The sequence below is a fragment of the Adiantum capillus-veneris genome, chromosome 19, assembly GCF_014529385.1.
Source record: "Adiantum capillus-veneris isolate H3 chromosome 19, ASM1452938v2, whole genome shotgun sequence".
In the NCBI taxonomy this organism is placed as follows: Eukaryota; Viridiplantae; Streptophyta; class Polypodiopsida; order Polypodiales; family Pteridaceae; genus Adiantum; species Adiantum capillus-veneris.
This window is the reverse complement of record NC_140949.1, coordinates 9,923,747-9,937,662: the sequence shown is the minus strand read 5'-3', so window position 1 is coordinate 9,937,662 and position 13,916 is coordinate 9,923,747. Positions and strand designations below refer to the sequence as shown.

At 44.6% G+C, this 13,916-nt stretch overlaps 1 protein-coding gene across 7 annotated transcripts in view; it reads right to left on the bottom strand.

The window, feature by feature from the left end:
- Positions 1–1,608: 1,608 nt before the first annotated feature.
- Positions 1,609–13,916, bottom strand: part of LOC147433544 (uncharacterized) — a 31,771-nt gene continuing 19,463 nt past the window's right edge. For 2 of the 7 annotated variants that reach the window (XM_086490220.1, XM_086490217.1), the window contains 4 exons: positions 5,124–5,218; positions 4,934–5,037; positions 3,963–4,863; positions 1,609–3,879 (listed from right to left, as the gene is read on the bottom strand). In XM_086490220.1, coding sequence (XP_086346346.1) covers positions 1,855–3,879; positions 3,963–4,863; positions 4,934–5,037; positions 5,124–5,218 — 3,125 coding nt within the window. In that variant the 3' untranslated portion in view covers positions 1,609–1,854. The remainder of the gene's footprint in view (positions 3,880–3,962; positions 4,864–4,933; positions 5,038–5,123; positions 5,219–13,916) is intronic. The other 5 variants (XM_086490224.1, XM_086490221.1, XM_086490218.1 and 2 more) reach the window with 5 other exon arrangements.

Genomic DNA, 13,916 nt, shown 5'->3' with positions numbered 1-13,916 from the left:
TAATTACTTTAGGAGCCTCCACCAAATGCACTAAGTATTGTGGGAATTTGGTAGCCATCCTTTTCTCCATTTGGGTTATGAGTCCACTATCAAAATGGAGAGAGAGAGAGAGAGAGAGAGAGAGAGAGTTCTAAAAGATAGAGATCGTCTCTAATTACTTTACGAGCCTCCACCAGATGCACTAAGTATTGTGGGAATTTGGTCAGCCATCCTTCTCTTCATTTGGGTTATGAGTCCACTATCAAAATGGAGAGAGAGAGAGAGAGAGAGTTCTAAAAGATAGAGAGAAAAAATCCCTCCCTTCCCCCCTTTCACGTTTTTGTTTGGGCCTATTGGAAGAACATCAATTTTTTAGATGTCCATAAGCTTTACATAAAAGCACACAAAATTTGTCTTTAAAGGGTTTTACAGAGCCAAAATTACCTATTCAATCACAATCTTAATGAGTCAAAAGTTGGTTTCTTTTGATAATTTTCACAAAGCGCTTGCAATGTAGATATCCATGCGTAGCTCTCCTCGAGACTATGTTGTTGGTGCTCTTGGGTTTTTGATAGGATAACTATGTTGTGCGGTGCAAAGAGACAAAGACAAGGTGACAAGTAGACAACACACGACATTGTCTTTTTGAAAAACAATTTTCTATTTGAAAAACAAGCCTTGTGAATAAATTTCTACACAAAAAGTAGGTGGGAACGTTGTTTTTGGCATTAAAACTTAGAGAAAAGTTTCTAGAGAGAGTTTTTGTTGGCTTTTTATTTGGCATGCTCAAAACATGTTTGTGGTATTATATTTTCAAAATTTTGCAAAAATTTCATATAGCAACAGACCAATCACATAGGAATTGTGTTGTGCAAACACCATATTGTAGATCGTTCATTGTGTAGATTGATCATTCAACAATTTATGTTTCATTGTGGATCTATCTGTGAGTTGATATAACTTGCATTTACATATGCAAGTTTTGATCTTGGATTTGGACTTTGCATAGAGGCACATTTGTATGTCGATTTTGTGATGTCATACTACGTTCATACTCGGGCGGCCATCCATAACCCTAACACCCAGACAAAAGGGGGTTTCCTATAATCACTTTTATAAAGCGCTTAACTATTGAATGATCATGGTTGCTAGCGCGACAATGAGAAGACTAGAATGGTTACTCTTAAATAGTGACAACGAAATGCGCACATTTTTATAAAGATAAACACAAAACAGTGAGATGCCATTCGAGCCTCAAACTCTGAAATAGGCAGTCATAGACTCTCTCCAAGAAGGCCATACTTAAAACTCAGCACTCCGATCTGGAGAGCCTATTAAACCGCCAGAGCAGTGCAATCGTGCAAGGCATACCAAATCTGAACCAACAACCTCTACAGATCAAGCAGGATTTAACGAAAATTAAACCTTGCAATTAGGACTGACTTCTGCCATAAGAAAAACACCACCAGACATAGCCAAGTCACCCTCAAACCCTATCAACAATTCAAGCTTAAGATGCTGCACACAAATCCCCCGCGAGGATCTTAGCTAAAAGATTCAAATGGCTTAAAATGGCCACACTGATTGCAAAGCCCAAATTGATTACCACAACAGTAACTCGTCACCATGTGCAAGTGGAAAAACAAGTATCATCATTTAAAAAACATCCTTCGAACAGGGGAACTGACCTAACCTATCTCAAGGTAGTGAACAATCCCCTCTTGACTAATTAAGGTAGTGATCAATGTTACATTGAAGCTTGCTGTTCAAAACTCTCTCTCAAAAGCTTTCTTTTACAAAACGCACCTTTTCTCAGGATGAATCAAGATCATCAGCATCTATACACAAATGGTAAGAATACAAAATATGTTTTGCCTACCTTCCCTTTTTTCCACCTCCTATCCTCTTGGCTTTGATAAATTTCCTACCACTTTTATCTCCACCACCTACACCAAGCACAAACCCAAGACCCAGTTGGGCTCCTCCAGCAGTAGAAAAAGGATTCGGAGCTGGAGCCGTTGCTGCCGATTGTCCTCCACTGAGCCCAAATGCTTGCCCATTATTTGATGGGGCAGGGACTGTCTGATTTCCAAATGTAGAAAGAGCTGAAATTGGTGCTTGTAGCACGGATGCCAGTCCAGAACCAAATGCAAAAGGAGAAGAAGAATTGGAAGTAGATGCAGACCCAACTGCAAAAACATTCAGCGCATTCGAGCAAAAGTTTGACCCAAACATTGACGAAGAGGAGCCACTCATTGTAGTAGAAAAGCCAGAGTTCTCTGTTCCAGAAGACGAGAATGCATTGGCAATGAAGGGGTTGGGCTGGCCAGCACCGAAAACAAATGGCTGTGTTGCCAAGGGTGTAGAACTTGCATAGGAAGAAGACACCGCACTGACTGAGAAGGCCGGAGTTCCTGATGCAGTGGGAGCAGAGGAAGGCGGGAATAATGAGGTTGCCAAGGGACTTGCAGTTTTAGAATCTGCAGCGGGGGCAGACATTGATGAGGATGGCATTGCAGCTACCTCAGGCTGAGATATAGATGATGCACCTGCAAAATTAGTTATCAGGGGTGAACCTGATGTGAAAACAACAGATGACAGAGAAGGTGATGCCGAAATTGACCCAAAGACAGCTGCATTTGATGAACCAAACAATAAGGGACTTGAACTTCCTGCAGTTGAGTGAAAAGGGTTCTTAGCCAGTGAACCAGCAGATTCTCCAAAACAAGACATTCGTCCGCAAGAACTTACACAAGACTGACTTAACAATGGCTTAACTGCCAGGTTAGGCTCTCGCCCAGTGGATCCCACGGTTGACAGGGCTCCAAAAACAAAAGGAGAAACAGATAGTGATGATACAGTAGTCCCAGTAGCGGAAAAAGGTTTTCCTTCGCTTGATGATGTGCTTGATTGGACACCAAACAGAGAAGCAGGAGTGTAAGGTAAAGAAGACCCAGAGATCCCACTATATGTGTTGGGTGCAAAGGTCGTGTTTGACTGGGCAGAGAATGAGAAAGGAGAAGCCAATGATGAAGCAGAAGCTCCAGCTAATCCTGTGCCTGACACAACCCCTGTTGCGACACAGGAAGCCAATAATGAAGTACCTGAAGTTCTTGCTGCAGACAAAAATGTAGCCGAAACTGATGGCTGCGGAATTGCATTGAACAAATTGGCTGCCAAAAACGTAGGGGAAGCCCCAACTGAAATGGCTGCCTTCTTGGGCATGGTATTACCCTCCTCCTGCACAAGACTTTCAGTAGCCATGATTACAACATCCTTAGACTCAGAGGGGCTGACGTGTGTGTGTGATATGTGCAGAGTAGGCGAAGAGACACCTGAAACCTCTGCAGGCGCATCAACAGAGGATCCAGTTTCAACGGTAAACGAAACAGGTACGGCAATTCGTGTTGACTCAGAAGTACACTCTGAGGTGACTACAGCTGAGGACATTACCATTAGCTCTGACATTTCAGTTAATCTGCTGCAGGACAATGGTGTTGCAGGCTTGGCTGCAAGTGCATTAGACATGGCATCAGCAGCATTTGATGATACTGCTCCATCCGATTGTGTTGGTTTCATCTCAGTTGCCACGGCCAGAATAGAGAAGCTTGGCACGGAGAAAAGATTTTTGGTTGGTCCATGGGAAGCTGTGACAATATGAGGCGGTGTACTGGAATTGACGATAGGAAAAGATGCTGATAAGGATGATGACACTTGCACCGGCCCTGACAACGAGATTGTAGAGGAAGTAGAAACATCCGCTTTGATAAAGGTTGCGACAGAAGGATTGATAAAGGTTGCAACAGAAGAACTGGCTGTCAAAATAGCTTCCTCCTTTGATACAACCTGTGCCTCATCCACACTGGATAATTGTGACGTGGTTTGCGACTCCACCATCTCCTGCATCAAAAAGTGATCTCAGGTAACACTTCCAACAAAATGAGGCATCGATTACATCCATCAAGAACATTTTCTTGCCTCACCTCAAAAACCGTGTTCATCCAAAATCCTTCGCTCAGCTTTAAAAAACTGCGAGAGTGTGGCATAGAAGATGGAGTTTTAACAGAAGGCTTTTCAAACTCAGTCCCTGTCAGCTTAACCTCCCCAAAAGCAGGCTTGCCGGATAATTTTGCTTCTAGTGGCTTTGGCGAGGCAATTGAATTCAGATTTTGAACCACGATCTTCTCCTTGGCTCTGGAGGTATGGGGGTACTTGTCAGCACCAGTCATGGCCATGCTGACAAGACTGTTTATGGCTTTCCCTTTACTGGGAGGAGAAAGCTTATCCAGGACTTGAGGCCCATTCACTGACTTCTCTGTCGTAGCTCCCAGCAGCTTCCCTTGAGGGGAAGGTGACAACTTTTCCAATGTCTCTAAAATTTTCATAGCAGTCTGGCTGGATTGTGAGGGAGGAGATGACATCCTTGTTTCTGATGGCTTGTTTGGCCCTGTCATCCGCCTTGAATACAATAAAGGGTTTGCCATTGGTAGCAGTGACGTTTTCTGCCTTACCCTCCTAACAGGACCCAGCAAAGACATGCCATCTTCTATGGCAAAACTCCTTTTGGGCACCCGCACCGATGCAGAGCCTCGTGCCCAGCCTCTAGAGAAGGGATACGACAGGTATCTATCTTCAGCCAGAGTTTGTTCAGGAGAGGATTGGACCTGACTAAAAGCCAAGCCCGATGCCTGCACTGTAGCTTCTAGGCCAGATGGCCTTGTTACTTGTTCCCCCATGTAAGCTCGTGCCACTTGGATTGGGGAAGTATCCTTTGCTTCTCCTACAGGTTGGTCTTGCAGTTTCTCTGATTCTACAATATTATTTTCTTCACTGGTACCTGACATATGTTTCTGCAAGATTTGTGTCAACCGACCAACTTGTTCCCTGATTTACATAAGATGAATTAAATTGGGAAACTAAGCATCAACATTCCAAACAATTAGTGAGTGGATACCTTGACAAGTGTTTCTGTTTCAGAAACTCCTCAATTTTACCAATGTCTAGCACACAGCTTTCCGACTCTACCACTTTCACATCTTCATCTGGCAAAGCTGGAAACTGGTTTGCAAGAACACAATGAGCCTGTGCTTCAGTTACATCATTCCAAAGAATTGCAACAGCTTCAAATTCAACTACAAACCCACATTCTGTTTTGTATGGACATTTGGCACCCCTTCACTTGTCTCCTGCACCGCAGAAATGCTCAACCCTAACACGGACCAAAATAGAACAAACCACCCTGACGATCATGATCCATCACTAGACAATCAACCCATAAGTATTGACTGATTCATATCAAATAAACTACTGATTCCTTTTTAACCCTTGAGAAGAGATGGAGAGGCGATGAAACCAAAACTCATGCTCATGATTACAAAACATGACCAAATGCAGAGGCTGTACACCAGGGGTCAAGGAGGTAGTGTCACGCACAACGAACTGAATTAAGATGAAAAGATTGTACTTCACACAAATCACAACCTTAATGTAGATGTTGATCTAATATGTTTTCTTTTTATTAGAATTGAGTTAGAGAGAAATTGATAGAGATCTGAAATACACAAGAGCCTTAATGTGCATAAGAGAGCAAAGGAGAGAGAAGCGAAAGAAAGAAAGCTTTATTAACGTCTTCTAGAGGCCGAAGTCGGCCAATGAGACAGCAGGATGTACAAGTGTGTCTTCCGGGTATCCTGAAAATGGGACAAAAGTGCTGAAAATTAAAATGCTACAAAATAAAATAGATTGGCATGGAGGTGTAAACTCGGAGAAAAGCATGGACGAGCTGGATGGCGACAACCTAATCATCGAGAAGGGTACCGGCAATTGCAGAAGAGGAGGAGGAAGGAGCGGAAATCGGCAAAAGCAACCAAGTTTATTGTGCTGATGATATTCTCTAAATTTCTTTTTTGCCTACACCTCCTGCAATGGATCATCTTCGACATAGCTTAGATACATTGTATACATTGTTTGAGGGGAGGTATTTACACTTTGTCTCTTGGATTAGAAATGTTTTGTCTCCTGGATTAAAGATGGTATACTAGATTAGAAATGGTAGCTTCCTTGCTCATGGACTCGGTGTTAAGTCACTTAGCCAATTGTCAAAGCCAAAACTCCAAGGGGAGGATTGTTGGGATATGTAACAAACTGCTGACCTGTCAAAGCCTAAAGAATGGAGCCAACTTACAGATGCCGGCCGAGGGGCCTAAACCCTAAGAAGAACAAGTAATAGAAGAAGTCCTCCGTGACATAAAATATTTAAAATAAAGCAGGACCCACACACACGCAAAACTGATGACGTGGCAGATTTCCAAAATTTGCGTTGGTATGATGACGTGGCAGGCTGTCGGATTTTCGCGTTTTTGCATTCACTGATGACGTGGCAGGATGTACGGACTTCCGTAAATTGCGCTGGCAGCTTTTTGCCTTTGCTTTTGGACCAGATGCTTTTAAGTTTGAAGGCTTTTTACTATAAATTGCTTTTTAGGCCAAGGGCCTTTAAATATGAGGTTAGGGCTCATTCTCTGGCATGCTTCTTGGAGAAGGTGCAGAGTCTGGAGTACCGGCTTGTACTGTGTTGATGCAATATAAAGAAATACCGAAAGGGGCGCCAAGGTTTGGGGCCAATACTCTCTAGGGTGGAATTCCGCCATTCCGTGTCGCGTGTCGTCTCTCTCTCTCAGATCAATTGTTAATGAAGTGCTAAAAATCTGTTCAGTCTGTTCTTTTCTATTGGCACGTGGTGCCCGTCTTGTGACAGGATATGTGGGCTTTGGCCTCTGGTTATGCCTTTTGGTGTGTACCCTCTCTACTCTACTAGGATGCCTATGTGGCATGAATCATGTGATGGCATGTAATCACTTCCGACGAGGGATCAGACAGAAACATAAAGATAACTACAATCTGCAAAACTCTACAACAGTTCTAGTCATCAAAGGTTTCAATGGGGTCATCAAATCATTCCAAGCAAATACATTTTTGAGCTCGAAAGCTACAGCAAGATAGTTGTTGGCCAATTTTGAAGTGTTTCCATGTCTTAGGAGCATTGGTTGTCACAAACTGCTGACGTGGCATGTCCATAAGTGTACCCAAACTATAGGGCACCTTCCAACAGGGCCCTAGGGTCACTAGGATAATTAAAAAAGCTGGCGGATTGCTACTGTACAGAACTTCCGCAATCCACACTGAGCTGCTGACGTGGTTGTCCGTACGGATTTCTGCATATCGCATTGGTTGTGCTGACGTGGCAAGCCGTACGGCTTTTTGCGCTGCCTACTTTTGGAAGCCAAGCGCTTTTGAGTTGAAAGCTTTTCATGTACTTCTTTTCTCCAAGGCCAAGGGCCTTTAAATAAGCCCCTTGGGCTCCCTCTGACTCACTTTGTGCCGACAAGCCGGTGAGCAGAGGCGACCCAACGACGACTGTACTTTGCTCAATTATTAATACAAGAAGAAATACCAAAAGGGCCACCAACCTTTGGGGCCAATCTCTCTGGACACGGAACTACGTTGGGCCATGTCGACTCAATTGAACTGTGACTTAAGTGTGACGTGTATAAGGTGATTCTCTCTCGTGTATCGTGTACTGAAGAAGAACTCAATGACATCGTCGAAAGGCGAGTCAACCAACTTTTGGGGGCAAAGAAGAGCAACAAGGGGACTGACTACCCCGGTTATTTGGGCCGTCAATCTTCTTTTGCAAGTGCGTGAAAACAAAAGAAGCATGTAAGCTTCGAAGGATTGTCCAGATCTTCCTCTTCAGACAATTCGAATAGCTCTTTCTCTTCCGATTCGAGTGAAGAGGACAGAAAGGGCAAGAAGCGAAGTAACAATCAAAGTTTTGGAAAGAACAAGAAGAAGGCAAAGAAGAGCAGATCCCGACCCATTTTTGACAGTCCTATTGAGGATTCATCCTCCTCTCAGACTTCGGACTCCGATGATCACATGTTCTATTCAAAGAAGAAACACTTTTACAAAGCCAATCAATATGATTTTCTCAAGGACAAGGGCAAAAAGACCAAGGAAGAATGTGCATTGATTATAGAGTTGTCAATAAAATCAACATCAAGAACAAATTCCCTATCCCAAGGATCGATGATATTCTCGACAGACATAAGGGATCCACTTGTTTCAACTGAAAAGTGGATACCATCAGATCCGAATCGTTCCAGGAGATGTCTACAAGACAGCCTTTCGGACAGCCTTTCGGACAACTTTTGGTTTATATGAATATCGAGTGATGCCTTTTGGACTCATGAATGCTCCAGCAACATTTAATCGAACGATGGATAGGATTTTCCGAGAGTATCGATCTTTTGTCGCCACTTTCTTTGACGACATTATAGTTTTCTCCAAGAATGAAGCAGAGCACAGACATCATCTGCTACAAATCTTTCAGGCATTGTCGAAGCATAGATTGGTTATCAACGCCAAAAAGAGCGAGTTTTTCTTATCGGAGATACATTTCTTGGGACACATTGTCTCAGCAGAAGGAGTACAGACGAACCCAACCAAAATCTAGACTATCCGCGATTGGCCTGATCAATGAAGCTTTTCGAACTTGTGCTCTTATTCTCCGCGGTTCATTCGGAAGTTTGGCGAGATAGCTTCACCTTTGCATTTACTGACTCAAAAAGAAGTCCCTTTCATGTGGGGACCGACAGAAGTGACTGCTTTTCAAACACTCAAAGAAAAGTTGACTATCGGACCAATGTTGGCTTTGCCGAACTTGCAAAAGCCATTCGAAGTTTATCATAATGCTTGTGGTCGTAGGCTAGGAGCAATTTTGATGCAAGAAGGCCATTTGATTGCTTATGAAAGCAGGATGTTTTCACGGCCAGAATTGGTAGCACAGATATATGAGAAAGAGCTATTGGCAATAATCCATGCTCTTACACAGTGGCGACACTATTTACTCGAAGCCGATTTCACAATCTCCAGAATTTACCCTACTTCTTGTCACACAAGCAGCTTTCGGAAAAGCACATGCGATGGGCTAACATCCAGTCACAGTTTCACTTCCAGATTGTCCATGTTCAGGGACGAAAGAATTTAGTGCCAGATGCATTTTCTCGGAAGCCCTTGAATCTGGCTATTCCGCGATTCATCACAGAAGCTTCGAGGATACGGTTGACCATTACGCCACAGATCCTGACTTTGCTGACATTTTTACACGGATACAGAAATCAAGAAAAAACTGCAAATATTCTATTGAATCTATGAATGCCATGTCTTGTCGGGCTGAAATTCCTTTACTCTTAACCCGATTTCGGCAACATAACCACAATAGAAGTCTCCACGGATAAATCCCAAATAAACATTGACTTACCACGCACTTTAGAACCTGGCGAGAAATTGCAGCTCACTGAATTCTCTGTTTCACGCTCCGATCACTTCTATGGATAGCCCTCGAGCTCTCACACCTGTAGGGTCACTTGCCCCTTGAATTAGGAGAGATTCCTCGCGGGAATTCTCTCTAAATTGTCATGTACAAGCACCCAATGCTTTCCCGAGGCTCCCTTGGCAGATAAACGATCCGAACGCTTTCACCTAACCCTCCCCAAGCTATCGAAACCTGTCCATGGCTGTAATTACAGGTTTTTGACCCAATTTCGCCAACATAACGGCACAAAAATCCCTGTAGGTCAAAAGTTCACATCAAGGACACTTTCCCTTGCGGTATGGAAGCTTTCCAGTGAGCTGCAGGTCAATTTCAGCATGCTGTAATTTTCTGTTTTGCCACTGCTAGGTGCCTACTGCCCTGTACACGCATCCCAAGGCCTTTCCGAGGCTCCCCTGGCGAGTTCCTTGCAATTTAGGTGCGAAACCCTAAACCTGCAGAAAAACACAGCAGGCTGCAATTCTCTGTTTTGGACCGTTTCGAGCGAGGCGAGCACACCTGCACGTGTCTCAGGTGCTCCCGCACGCAATGAGACAGTTTCCTTGTAAATCGGACAAGTTTTCACGCGAGAAAACTCTCCGTTTTCGCATTACTTCGCGATGGAACTGTGCGTATGTAACAAACTGCTGACGTGTCGACCTACTGAAGAACGGAGCTACCGGCCGAGGAGCCTAAACCCTAAGAAGAACAAGTAACAGAAGAAGTGTCACAAAGTGATGACGTGGTTGCCCGAGAGCAGAAACCCTAACCCTAATTTTGAAAACCCTAACCCTGAAACCTACAAACCCTAATTTTGGAAACCCTAACCCTAAAACCTGCAAACCCTAATTCTGCTGCCAAAAACCCTAAAACTGCACCCTAGCCCTAGGGGCAGCAGGGAGATTTCCGAAAATTGCACTTGCTGATGACGTGGCAGGCTGTACGGATTTCCGTGATTTACCCTGGCAACTTTTTGGCTTTGCTTTTATACTAGAAGCTTTTGAGTTTTAAAGGCTTTTTACTGTAACTGCTTTTTAGGCCAAGGGCCTTTAACTATGAAGCTAGGGCTCATTCTCTGGCATGCTTCCTGAAGAAGGTGCAGAGTCTGGGGTACCGGCTTGTACTTTGATGATGCAATATAAAGAAATACCGAAAGGGGCGCCAAGGTTTGGGGCCAATACTCTCTGGGGTGGAATTCCGTGTCACGAGGACATGGCAATTGCTAACCTTAGTTGTTGGTTTCTTTCCAATGATTTTTGTTTAATTTTTGACTCTCTTTTTGCAGTTGCAAATGGTCGGACATTGTATGGCCAATGTGAACGGTAGTTTCACCTGCAGACAGGAAGTTGGTCGGCATTGGAACTCGTAAAGTAAAAGGATGTCTAGGTTCAGTTCAAGATCATGTAGGTCCCCCCGTCGCAACTTAGCAAGTTGGTGGATACTAGAAAGTGAACTCAATAAAGGCATAAAGTCAAGGTGGGATCACCAATAGAAAGTATCCGACAGTTGGGCCACATTGCACTTTTGGATGCGGTCCCAATGAGGATAGATGGTCAGATGACCAGTGGGAGCCCAACGGAAACATCTCCTAAAATTTAAGGAACTGCTATTTTGGGCCGTGAAATGTGTTCGCGTCATTACCTTCGGTATGACCAGGGGAACATTTTATTACTGTGCTGCAAAGTCAACTGATGCAACAGTTGAGAGATTTTTAAGCAAAAAGCCCAATGCGGAGAAATTGCATGTATGTGTGCCAAGTGGAACTTTTTGGTCAATTTACCAAGTTTGGGAGAACAAAACTCGTAACTGACTTTTTGGAGCAGTTTTGGAGGCTGATAACTATGATTTTCAACCATTTCTCTCCATTTTTGAGCTTCCCGTGACTTTACCTTGGACCAAGGAGCTCATTTTCAGCATTGGAAGGCATCAGATGCGTGTTTACAAGGCTGTTTTGCTGCGTTTTCAGCGATACGCAGGTTTTGGCAGCCATGGAAATCTTCCCCTTTTGCATCTATTTGTTCGATTTATGCTGGGGGGATGCTTCAGTGAGAACCTGTCAGGTTAAGAGCTATGGAGTGCTTCCTTTCCTCTCTATATACAGTGTGGTGCTAGGAGTGATGACATGTACACTACACACTGCTCTCTCTCCCCCCACCTGCAGTTATGTGATGCCCCACAAGAGGGCTCTTCATTTGACTAATGTATAGCTGTGTGGGTTCATGCTTTTGTGCTGAGGCAAGAGCCTCCTTGAGCAGGAACAGGGGTAGCTAGCTGCTACTCCAAAGCAAGCACCGGTGAGGGTCATAACCTCACCGTACAGGTGCAAATTCAGCGCTGTGTATGTGCAGAAAATCGACTGTTTTTCAGCCATACGGACGCCAGAACTCTTGGGAATCGTACCCCACTGGCATAGGACAACTAGGGGACTGTTTGGGGCTGAAAACAGGGCAAAAACCAGTAAATACAGCAAGCTGAATTTACTGTTTTTGGGCAGGAATCAGGGGGTTTACGCCAGTGCAAGTGAGATCCAGCAGGGGAATTGATTTCGCGCAAGTTTTGGGGCTGTTATGCTGCCGAAATTTGGCCAAATCAGGTAGTATCTAGTGTGATACAGGTAAAGGATTTCCAGCACCTTACTTTGTAATTTACCCTCTTAAAAGAATAAAGAAATACCAAAAAGGGCGCCAATTTTGGGGCCTACAGGTTGTCGGCGGCGTCTGCTCGGGGCATTCTAGCTTCCGAGCCGTGTGTGTGCATAAGTGTTAATTCCAGTCACAGGTTCCCTTTGTAAAATGCTCTGTGTGTGTATCTAAAGTAAAGAATTTCGGGTGAAAGCCAACGCCTACCGCCCCACGGGCCAGTTTCATTCCGCCATTCCATGTCGCGTGTTGTCATCTCTCTCTCTATTTCAGTTGTTAATGAAGTGCTAAAAGTCTGTTCAGTCTGTTCTTTTCTATTGGCACGTGGTGCCCATCTCGTGACATCGTACCTAAAGGGGATTAGCAATTAACTAATCCGGTTCCTATACAGAAGGCTCTTGCCTTGGCAAACGCGCATAAAACCCCCAGAACTGACTAGAGGGACATTACCATATGTGCAAATGGGAGAGAGATGCGCGAGAGAAAAATCGTCACGCTATGTCACCGGTGTGTGACTACTATCTATCCTTTTTGTTGATTTCTTTCTTATAATTTATTTACTTTCACTTTTTGGAAACACCCCTCGGGAAATCTAACTGCCCTGCATTGCATAGCTAGTGTGGAACTGTCCAGAGGGAGTCCAGGCCTGAGGGCAAGAGAGCACTAAGGTTGGACAAGGACTATGGTTAGCCAAAGTGGGGTCATTGACTAGCCAAAGTGGAATCCTTTGCTACAGAGGCTACATTTTGGGTGTGGCTACAGTGTACAAAGGGGGTCAGATGACCTAGAAAGATACAATGGCAGCATCTCCTAAAATTTAGGGAACTGCTATTTTGGGACCTAAAAATGTGTTTGCGTCATTACCTCCGGAATGACAAGGAGAACATTTTCTTACTCTGCCGTGAAGTCAATTGGGCAACCGGTTGGGAGATTTTTAGGCGGCAACCCTGAAACGCGAAAATGCTTGTAAATGCGCCAAGTGGCACATTCTGGTGCACTTCCCTCATGCAAGAGAAGGTGGCGCTGAATTTGAAGGGAGAAGAGGCTCATTTGCTGATTTTGTCACACGTTAAGAGCTATGGAGTGCTTCCTTTCCCTCCTATGTACAGTGCGGTGCCAGGAGTGATGCCTTGCACGTTACGCATTGCCCTCTCTCTCCCCTATGGCAGTATGTTATGCCCCTCTAGGGGGCTTTTCAATTGACCAATGTACAGTTGTGTGGGTTCATGCGCGATTGCCGAGGTAAGAGCCTCTTGCACAGGTACTAGATTAGCTAGCGGCTAGTCCCCCGCAGGTACAGGTGAATTCGGAGAGGTTTCACGCCACAAATCTCGTCCGATTCAAAGGGCAAGTAGCCCTACAGGTGCGGGAGCTCGAGGACTTGCTACAGATGCGACCGGCACGCGAAACGGAGCCCGAAACAGTAAATTACAGCCTGCTGTGTATTTTTGCAGGTTTAGGGTTTTGGCCCTAAACGGTCCCTAATACCCCCAGAAGGTTCAGGGACGCGAGGGGACCGCTGTACAAGTGATCTGGCGCATTTTCGGGGCTGAAAACAGAGAATTCAGCGTGCTGCAGATTCTCGCCAGGTTTTGCAAAGTGCCCGTATGCGTCGGGAAAGTCATTCAATGCGTGGGAATACTGACTGTGAAGGGTCCTAGTACAGTTATGCTGCCGAAATCGGGCCGGAACAGTTGAAATTCAGCCAAGTTTGTGTGGGGCAGCTTGTAGGGAACAACAGCGTTTATTCCCTCTTTTAAACAATAAAGAAATACTGAAAGGAGCGCCTAAGTTACGGGCCAATCTGGTGTCGGTCTACTCATACAGGTGCAATCTAGCAGCCTGTATCCCTCTCCCCTTTGTTGTGTCTTGAAAGTACAGGTAAAGTGGGCGACAAATTAAATGGGTGAAAGCAAGTAAGTTTT